Source organism: Macaca thibetana, chromosome 4 (assembly GCF_024542745.1).
Source record: "Macaca thibetana thibetana isolate TM-01 chromosome 4, ASM2454274v1, whole genome shotgun sequence".
Lineage (NCBI taxonomy): Eukaryota > Metazoa > Chordata > Mammalia > Primates > Cercopithecidae > Macaca > Macaca thibetana.
In genome coordinates, this window is record NC_065581.1 from 89754848 (window position 1) to 89766308 (window position 11461).

The 11461-nt window shown below is 35.1% G+C and overlaps 1 protein-coding gene across 1 annotated transcript; it reads left to right on the forward strand.

Annotated features, from left to right (window-relative positions):
• Positions 1–4303: 4303 nt before the first annotated feature.
• Positions 4304–7737, forward strand: LOC126952560 (nuclear control of ATPase protein 2-like). The gene is made up of 2 exons (XM_050787293.1): positions 4304–4334; positions 7259–7737. The coding sequence occupies exons 1-2, from the start codon at positions 4322–4324 to the stop codon at positions 7579–7581; spliced, it is 336 nt and encodes a 111-aa protein (XP_050643250.1). The 5' UTR covers positions 4304–4321; the 3' UTR covers positions 7582–7737.
• Positions 7738–11461: the final 3724 nt, after the last annotated feature.

Consider the following 11461-nt stretch of genomic DNA (forward strand, 5'->3'; position numbering starts at 1 on the left):
ACTGAAATGTTTGCTCTTGAACGAGAATTCCATTAGTCATAGACTACAATTCCAACCTGCCGAGGCATCATACTGAGACAATCCAACAATGAAATAAATTATTTATTCCTGGGAAGACTGCAATGTCATGAATTATTTAGTTACAGAAAGTCAGTTGGCTTCATTTGCTAGTACAACTATGAATTAGAGGTATGACCATAAATAAAATGTTCCAATTATGTATGTTTTAGCAAAAGTCATGTTTGATAATTTCTTATTTATATTTCTTTCTATTCAAGCTAGAGAGGACCTAGTTTTCTATTTTGCTGTCTAAGGGATCACATTTAGAAAGCTGAACATAAAATTCTGAGTTTCCCCTATGGTCTTTTAACATCCACATTGAGTGATTACTTAACAGCTGAAGTTTTCAAGTATTATAGAAAAGAAATATCTATTCAGCTCATTTGCCCATTTTTAAAATCAGATTATTTGGGATTTTTATTGTTGATTCATTTGAGTTCCTTGAATTTTCTGGCTATTAATCCCTTGTCAGATATATAATTTGCAAATATGTTCTCCCGTTAGGCATGTTATCTTCTCACTCTATTGATTGTTTTATTTGCTGTACAGAAGATTTATAGTTTGATATAATTCCATTTGTCTACTTTTGCTTTTGCCGGCTGTGCTTTTGAGGTCTTAGTGATTAAATTTTTGTCTAGACCAATGTACTGAAGCATTTCCCCTATGTACTTTCCTCGTAGTTTTATAGTTTCAGGTCTTACATTTAATTCTTTAATTTTGTATATAGTGAGAGACAAGAGTCTAGTTTCTTCTTTCCGCATATGAACATTCAATTTTTCCAGTCCTGTTTATTGAGAAGACTGTTCTTTCTCCAATAAATGTTCTTGGTGGCTCTGTCAAAAATCAATTGGGTGTAAATACATGAATTTGTTTCTGGGCTCTCAATCTAATGGTATTATGTACCTCATATGTAAAGCAATTCCACTGGTCTATGTGTCTGTTTTAATGGAATATTATGTTGTTTTGGTTACTATAGCTTTATAGTATACTTTGAAATCCAGTGGAAGAGTGAAACTCTTCCAAAAAAGAGTTTGAGACAATGTACTATAAATGTCTGTTTGATCTATTTGATCTAAAGTCCAGTTTAAATATAATATTTCTTTGTTGAATGATTTGTCCAGTGTTGAAAAAAATAGAGTGTTGACATCCCCAACTAGTTTTATATTGAAGTCTATCTCTTTCTTTAAATCTAATAATATTTACTTTATGTATCTGAGTGCTCCAGTATTGGGTGAATACATATTTACAATTATTATATATTCTTACATAATTAATTTTTCACTATATAATGCCCGTCTTTGTTTCTTATTACAATTCTTGACTTAAAGTCTGTTTTATCTGATACACGTATAGACACTCCTGCGTGTTTTGTTTTCTGTTTGTAAGGAATATCTTTTCTCATCCCTTCACTTTCAATCTATACATGTCTTTACAGATGAAATAAATTTTTTGTAGGCAGCATATACATATAGTTAATGTTTTCACCCATTCCACTAGACTATACCTTTTAAGTGGGGAATTTCATATATTTATTTACATTCAAGATTATTCTTGATATATGAGGACTTACTACTATCATTTTGTTAATTGTTTTCTGGTTCTTTTATATAACATTTTTCCTGTTTTCCTCTATTATTGTTTATCATTGAGTAACTTAGTGGTATTCTATAGTGATAAGGTTTAATTATTTTTTCTTTCTTTTTTATGTATCTGCTCTTAACCAGTAAGTTTTCTATTTTGCAAGTGTTCAAGATAACAATTACTGCTTTTTCACCTTCAGACAGAGGACTCCCTTGAATATTTTCTGTAAGGCTGAGTTAGTGGTGAATTCTCTCTGGTTTTATTGTCTGGGTAAGATTTAATTTTTCTCTTACTTCTGAAGGGTATTTCTGTCAGATATAGTATTCTGGTTTTTTTTTTTCTTCCAACAATCTAAATATAGACATTTTCTGCTGGCTTATAGGTTTCTGCATACATATCTGGTGTTAGTCTAATAGGGATGCCTTTATATGTGACTTCACACTTTTGCTGCTTTTAGGATTCTCTCTTTGTCTTTGTCTTTTCACAATTTGACTATAATATGCCTTAGGGCGGACCTTTGGAGTTGATTCTATTTCAGAACCTTTGCAGTTTGTGGATCTAGATGTCTATAATCTTCCCCAGACTTGGGGAGTTTTCAGCTTTTATTTCATTGAATAGGTTTTCTATGTATTTTCTTCTCTTACCCTTCAGAAAATGCCCATAATGTGAATATTTGTTTGCTTAATGGCATCCCGTAAGTCTTATAGGTATTCTCCACTCCTTTTCATTCTTATGTCCTATTTTTCTCTAATTTCCAACAACCCATCTTCAAGTTCAAGATTCTTTATTTCTGCTTGATCAAGTCTGCTGTGGGAATCTCTATTTTGTTTTTATGTCATTCATTGAGTTTCTCAGCAGCAGGATTTCTGGGTTATTTATTATTTCTATCTCTTTCATGAATTTCTCATTCACATCATTGTTCTCCTGTTTTGTTATATTACCTATCCGTATTTTCTTACATCACATTTAGTTTCCTCAAGATCATTATTTTGAATTATTTTTCTGACACTTCATTGATTTCTTTTTCATCGGGGTCTGTTACTAGAGAGCTATTATGTTCCTCAATGTTGTCATATTTCCTTGTTCTTTCATCTTGCTTGTGTCTCTGTGCTGCCATCTGTGTATCTGGTGAAACAATCACCACTTTCAAACTTTCTATAGTAGCTTTTGCAGGAAACAACTTTCAATGTAGTTGGGTTTTATATGGTGGTTGGGAAAGGTGCAATAATTCTTCTGGATATATGCAGTGGTATAGTCTCTGTACAGCTTCTTCAGTTGTGTTTATTGTCCACAATCATTTCAGGTGCCTCATTGGCTTAAGCTGTTGAAGTTTGTGGCAGTTGCAGCGGCAACGTAAGTTGTTAATGTATTAGGTTTCAAGGGCTTTTAGGGGCCTACTATTATCATTTTCTCCACAATTGGGAGACTTATCCAAGTGGTCCTTCCTAGTATCAGGTCTGACACAATCTACAAGCAGCTACAGCAGTGCTGAGTTCCAGGTGCAGGTGCTGACAGCAGCTGCAGGGCTAAGCTTCTAGGCTCAGAGTCTCATGAGGCTATCATGGCACCTGAGTCTTGGGGTGCAGGCTAACTGTGGGCAAGTTGGAATGTTGATTGCCCAAAAACCAAGATCTGTCACTCCGAGGGATCCTCTAGCAACCAGGAGATAGGTTATAGCTCTGAATGTACCCCTGAGGGCAAAAGAACAGCACTGGCCTGACTTCAAGGAAGAAGGGGTGCTCTGGAAGTTTGGGCCTGAGGACCGGGATAGGGCTGCAATTCCTGAACCTGATCCAATAGGGTTCAGTCGCAATTCAGGTTCTAGGGGTTGAAGCACTGTGTTTCAGTGACTGTAGATCCTAGCATGGTGGGGCTCAGCAGTATTTCGTCCTCTGTTAAACCAAATTCAATGGCAGCAAGCAATCCAAGCTGGCAGAGAACAACTATTGTTTGCACCCTGGGAGATCAGGGAACAGCTTACTGGTGACTCCACTACCTGGGGAGTGGGGTCTCTCAGCAGCTCAGACTCTAAGAGGCTAGTCCACCTCCAAGGAAGCAGAACATTAGAAATGTTTGGCCTGTAGCATGACATATCTCAGCTCCACCACATTATGTCAGCACATCCCTGGAGTAGCCAGCTGTTCAGTTTGGCCAGGTCACCAGTTCCCTAGGGGTCAATGACCCACTTTCACTCAAGCCTGTGGGGCATGACTTCTCTGTGAAGTGTAGGCATGATTTCCCAGGATGCCCGGCAACAGTTCAGCTTATTTTGGCTGTGCAATTATTCTGAGTAGGCAAGGCACTGTTTTTTGGAATGCAGGGTGCTGCTTCAACTTATATACTGGGGTGGTATGACTGCTTTGAGTGGCCAAAGTATTATTTTCCCATGGGGCAGGGTACCACTTCAGCCATGGCCTAAGTGAGGGAGGGCAAGGGGTAGGTTGAGGGGTTCCACTTCTAATTGGCCCCATGGAAAAGGCTGTAACAGCTGATCACAGCTCAGCTTGGGGATGTCAGGCCATAAGTCTGGGGAGGTTCAGTGGCAGCTTAGCCTTGGATGAAGGAAAGTCATGGCTATACACTCTGGCCATAGTGTCACTTCCAAGATGTCATAGTACAACAGGCACACAGGCCACAGGGTAGGACACAGTGTTGGCTCCTTCTTGGAGGGAGCACAGCCATGTGGATGCCAGGTAACTCCCTCAGCTTGACTTAGTGCCTGTGAAGACTGCAAGGGGCCCCAGTGATGAGGTTTGTCGGTGTCCAAGGGGTTGGTCTTGCTTACCTCCTCACTATAGGGAGAAGTTCCTTCTGGTTCCCAGTTGATACCCAGTGCGGGCTGGGGTGATAGAAGCCTCACATTTCCGTCCATTGTCTATATGATCATCCCAAGTTTCTGTGCTCATCAGGGTTTCTGGTATTCCTCTGATTCACTCCAGCACTCTCTCTCAGTTGTTGTCATTGAAATGTAGCTTATTTGTTCTGGTTGTTTTTGTGAGGGGGACAGTGCTAAGGGATTCAAGTTGGCGATCTTGCTGACATTCTGTGTGTTTTTATGAAGGGGCTTTTTGTGACTTCATATAGTACACTCTAATTAAAATACACTGACAACAAGAAGTCTCCTAGAGTATGAGAGCAGCTTGTTGATAGAAATGCAATAATTTTTCAATAGCAGACAGCTATTCTGTTTAAATATTTTATCCATTCATAGAGATACCATTTATCTTTCCTGCAAATTTAAACAATCAAATTTTACTTCTGGAATCTTCATAGAGGGAAAAACAAATTAATAAATATATATATTTAATATATATACGCACAATCAAATTAGAGAAAAAGAACAACAGATTTGGAATATATCCACTTACCCTAGACTATATAGAAGATACCCAAAGCTAAAGGGAATCCTTTTGAAAACTACTTGAATCAAGATTTTTAATTGTGTCAAATAGTATTATCTATATTTTTAAAATAATTTAAAAGGCACTATTTTGCATACAGTTACATATTAAATTACATCAAGAAACCAATGATCATTATTTTTAAATGTAAATGAATCACAAAATTATTTTGCCCAACAATGATTTTTAGGGCATTTTGGGATACTATTTAATGCCTAGTGGCTATTTTTGGCTAAAGTTAATATGCCCAAGGCAGTTTCTTATACCTTGTATATAAACCAAGCAAAAGGGAGAGTTAATCTTTTATACAGAAATTTTTCTTTACAGGTTTCATGCATATACACTGAGATTACAACATAAGTTTCCAAAAAACCTAAAATATTCAGGTATTTGCCCCAACTTGCATGTCCTTTTGTCTAGATAACAGTAGACTCACTAAAATGTCTAATTCTGAAGAATTTTAGCAATACTCACAGAATAATTTATGAAGTTATCATTCCTTATGGCCCTGTTATATAACCGGTAAAATCATCTTCGTAATCCTTTTTTCCTTTAAGCTGTTTCCTAAGGTGGCAGAATGGCTCTATTATTGTTTTACTGTTGCTATCCAAAAAAAAAAAACATCTAGGCCCTCAGGATCTCATTCAAACTTTTGTTCTCAAGTACTTCAGATGGAATCAAATATCATGCAATATTTATAAATTGTACTCAAGCTATGAAAGAACACATTGGGAGGGGAATAGGGAAATAAAGACTGAAGACAAGAGGACATGGAATGGTAACTGCCATTCGAAAAAGTCTAGTCTTCGCTTGGTGGAAATTATCTGCATAGTTTAGATATTGGCATTTGGCAGTTTCTGTTTAATGTCCCCTTTTTTTGCAAGACTTGATTGCCAATGGCTGAGCAGAGGGTTCCTGGTGCCAGTAGGCATTTCTGTTGTTGTTTTTGTTGGAGGAAAACATAGAGAAAGAGAGTGGATGGCAAACACAGTGAAGCCTCTTGATTTGGAGTAATACACACCATGTTTTGTGACTTCTTATAGAAATGCCGATGTTGAAATAATCTTTATGGAGGAGAAAAAAATAGTTTGTTTATACTATTTTCATGAAATAAGAATTTGACGAGCTCACTACTGAATTTTATAATAGAGTTTAAATTTAAATTATTGCAACCAAAATAATTGAAAAAGGCATTCAGATATATTTGAGCAAGACATATATATTTTTTAATTATGAGGAGTCAAAGGTCATGTCTACATGCATCAGAAGATTTGGACACATACTTAATGTGTGTTGAAAAGAGCCCTGCAAAGGTATATGTAAACTGAACCTATTCCCATTTTAGCCACTAATTTTATTCTAACATCCCTGAATGTTCGTTATTTTACGGATGATCAAACTAAGTTCCACCCAGTTGCAAAACAAAGATTCTGTGAAGGTTTTATTTCACTTCATTATAGAGCAGGATAACCCAAAAGAAATACAATGTAAGCCACATCTTTAATTTTAAGCCTCTTTTGTAGCTACATTAAAGAAAGTGAAAAGAAACAAGTAAAAATAATTTTTATAACATATTTTTTTAACCCAATGGATTCCAAATATTATCATTTCAACTTATCATCAATATATTAAAGTAGTAAGGTGATATTTTATATTCCTTTGTTAACACTAAGTCCTTAAAACTCTGTGTGTATTTTACACTAGGAATGCATTACAATTGAGGATAGCCACATTTCAAACACTCAATAATCATATGTGGCTATTGGTTGTCTTACTAGGCAACACAGCTACACATGCTCTTGAATCATGTAGTTTCAAAAGAAGTAAAAAGTAGTTTATTTCATTATTTCACAGCCATGTGGATGAATCAGGAAAATCAGATCTGGTGATTTTATTCACACAGAGTGCATATTATCATAATTATATTAACAATATTTTAATGTATTTCAAGAATGCACATTCTATTTTATAATCAGCTATTCTTTGTTCTTTTGTTAGAAATATTTTCTGCAATACCTGAGGTTTCATAGGCTTGCATTACTATCTCCAGATGGTCTTATTTCTTCCCTTAGAAATACCAACACTTGCAACCTGGAGGCTTTGATGGATTGAACATTTTGACTAGATAGTTTGTCTTACAAGGTATGCATACTGATAGAAAAATAATGTAGAACATGATCTAATGGAACTAATATTTAAAACTATCTGCTTAAAAGAAAACATCTCATCTGAGCTGATCTTTTACATGAAGAAGAAGAGGAAGGGGAAGAGAAGGAGGAGGAAGAGGAAGGAGAAAAAGAAGCAGGGGTGGAAACAGCAGCAGCAGGAGGAGCAGGAGCAGCAGCACCATTGCCACAACCACCACCACCAAAACAACAAAGGAGAAGTAAAAGAAGGTGGAAGAAGAGGTGAAGAGAAGCACAAGCAGAAGAAGAAGGAGAAAGAAATCCATGAAACTGAAATCCTTTTGCTGACAGGAAGTTATTCCAAAGGACACCCTAGTTTTTTTTTATTCAACCAGCATTCATTGAACATCTAACATCTTGAAGAAGATATGGTTCTTGCTGAGAACTACTGCAAACAAAAAAACAGGTAGCATAGAGCTGAAAAAGTGTTTGCAATCTGTACACTCTGAGAAATTCCCTGAGCTGCATCCTGACAAATGTCATCGACTTAAATACTTTTAATAAACAGGAATTGACTACCTCTGAGGCAGTACATTTTGTTTTTACACCATTGCATCATTCTGAATTCCCACATGAGGCTGCAGTAGATCACTCACGTGCTCACAATACACTACTCTGGCCTCTATAGATAACATAAATCTGTCTATCTACTCTGCAAAAGGATCCTTAAAATATCTGAGAACGTTTTTCTTCTTATCAGCATCTTTCTCTTTATTTTTTTCTTCTCATAAAATATAATTTTAACCCTTTTGCCATTCTGATCTTTGTACTTTAAATGCGTATTTGGTGAATTCTATGTTAAAATGTTTTGTTCATAAAAAAATTTTTATTGAATATTAAAGTGGCCTAAGAATATACTTAGTATTTTATTAACCACCTCATAAATTCTGATTCACTCATTACAATAATCCATTGAGAACCTGCCATGTAATAGGTGGACTAAGAAATGTGGTTACGAAAATAAATAAAACACAGTCTTTTCCTCAAGTGTCATATGATGCGATGGACCACGGAGTGGCTCCTAAGGACACATGCCGAGGGTGCTGTAGGCATGGAGGAGAAAGGTACGGCCCAATCTGAATGATATTCATCACATATTGATTGATCAACTAAAATCATTAGATTGTTTTTTGCCTGTGATGCCGGGAAGTGGGATTACTCCCAATTCATAACTTGTAAAAGCTATTTAGTAAATTTTCAATGAGAAAATTTACAATTATTCTACCTCAAATTTAACTTTTTTTTTTTTTTTTTAATTTACTTCCAAGGTAGTTTGGAATGTAAATTTTGTCAGAGATCTTTTTGACCTCTTTTTTTTTTTCATCTGTAAATTTGGTACTGTGTGTTTCACTCAACTTACTGATACAACTCTGGACAAATACTGGGAGATGGCACAATACTACAGGTAGCACTTATATCTAGGCAGAAACCAGACCATTTATCATCATTTAATAAACCTGGCTGTTCACACTTCTGTGAATCCATATCACAGATCTCTTATTCAGGCCACACTTTGCCATCTTATTCACAAGGCTAGGATAGAATGCTGAATCAATTTTTTTTCTGAAACAACATAATATTTACATCATTCCTCTTTGGCTCCAAGCATCTACATGTATAAAGGGCTTGGATGTTATTTGAAGTGATTGTGTTTCATGAATCTTTGCTGCATTCTTATGAATGACTGGAAGAGATAATGGCTGTCTATGAAGCTTTGAAGGTTAACTCAGATGGAATGGTCTGTGGCCACACAGCAGGAGGTCAGCAGCAGGCAAGTGAGCAAAGTTTCATCTGTATTTATAGCTGCTCCCTATAGCTCTCATTACTACCTGAGCTCCACCTCTTGTCAGATCCACGGCAGCATTAGATTCTCATAGAAGTGTGAACTCTATTGTGAACTGTGCATGTGAGGGATCTAGGTTGTGCACTCCTTATGAGAATCTAATGCCTGATGATCTGTAACTGTCTCCCATCACTCCCAGATAGGACTGTCTAGTTGCAGGAAAACAAGCACAGGGCTCCCACTGATTTTGTATTATGGTGAGTTGTATAATTATTTCGTTATATGTTACAATTTAATAATAATACAAATAAAGTGCACAATAAATGCAATGCAATTAAATCATCCCCAAACCATCTCCCCATCCCCAGTCCACAGAAAAAGAAATGACTTCCACAAAACCAGTCCCTGGTGCTGAAAAGGTTGGGGACCACTGCAGTACATAATACTTGATAATGATAATAAATTAATATGTTACTGGTTTATGTATTTATTATACTATACTTGTTATTAAACAAAAAGAAAGTTACCTGTAAAATAACCACAGGCAAGTTCTTCAGGAAGAATTCCAGAAGAAGGCATTGTTACCATAGGAGATAACAGCTCCATGCATGCTTGCCCCTGAAGACCTTCCAGCAGGACAAGATGTTGAGGTAGAAGACAGTGATATGGATGATACTGATGAACCTGACCCTGTGGAGGCCTAGGCTAATGTGTGTGTTTGTGTCTCAGTTTTTAACAAAAAAGTTTAAAAAGTGAAAATGTTAAAAATAGAAAAAAGCTTCTAGAATGAGGTACAAAGAAAGAAAATATGTCTGTACATCTATACAATGTGCTTTTGTTTTAATCTCAGTATTTATTACAAAAGAGTCAAAAGGTGAAAAAAAATTAAAACTTTAAGTACAAAAGCTACAGTAAGCTAAGGTCAATTTATTATGGAAGATAAAAAGAACTTTTAATAAATTTAGCGAAGCCTAAGTGTATGGTGTTTATAAAGTCTGTAGTAGTATAAAGTAATAGGCCTTTACTTTCACTCATCTCACACTGAATGACTCATCCAGAGCAACTCCAGTCCTGCAAGTTTCATTCATTGTAAGGGACAGATACAGGTGTACCATTTTTTATCTTTTTTGCCATACGTTTACAGCACCTTTTCTGTTTAGATAAACAAATATGTACCATATGTCACAATTGCCTACAATATTCAATACAGTAACATGCTATACAGGTTTGTAGCTTAGGAGCAATAGGCTATACAATATAACCTAGGTGTGTAGTAGGCTACACCATCTAGGTTGGCGGCAGTATACTCTATGATGTTCACACAACCAATAAATCACCTAATGACGCAGTTATAAAAACATAACCCTGTCATTAAGCAATGTATGACTATATAAATAACACAAAAACTTAAAACAATAATATAATATTAGATAACATTTCTAATATAATGTATAAAATATATAGGATATATATGACATAATTATAATAATTCACCTGAGCCTCCAGTGATTTCCAACCATAGGAACCATAGCCACAGGCAAAAGACAGGAAAAAAAGAATATGTTTTCATGTCTAAAGCAGGGAATTAAGAAGTATTTCCCTATCAAAAATTGGTATACAGTGGTCAGATATATTCAGAATGGTTCAGCTAACACAGTATTTTAAAAACATGATAAGTTAAAAGACCCTTTGGAGCTGATCAGGGAGTTTCAGCACAATTCATAGTACTATTTCAAAGAGAAAATGAGTTCTAAAATCCCAATAATAGAATTTCCAAAATAACTCTTTCATACACAATTCAATTAGAGGTTTAAATTGCCTGAAGTGTAGTTTCAGTTTCACAAAAATCCAAATATATATGTAGGTGTATATTTTGAATACTTGTCTGTTTTATATAAATTTCTGTAAAATATAGGTGTGAGTGAACTTTTTACATTTATGAATGTATATAAATGTTGGCAAACATAAGCAGTTACAATTCAAAAAGATTAAGATGAATATTTTAACTAAGATTACACATTTTGATTGCATTTTCAATCTTATCCATAATATGAAATCAAATTTGATTTTAAAAATTATATCATTCATGAAAATAATGATATATTTTTGAATGAAATAATAATTTTTCACTTTGCATCAGGATATCATAACCATTATTTTCAAAATATAGAATTTATAAAAATAATTTTGTATATGACACACATTTTAAAAGTTTCCTAAAAAATAAAATAAAGATAAATTGTAGGGCTACAAGTAGGTACAAATTTCCAGTAAGTCAATTCAAATTCACACTAATTTGTCTTTAGATGAGAGTAAGAAGTATATTATGCCTCTATTATGTACAAAATATGACTAAATAAGTTCTGATATTTTAACTAACAGTATATACTGAGTATAAGTAGCTTAAATATATTAGTTTGTCATTCTATTGAGGAAATCTTCAAATGTAA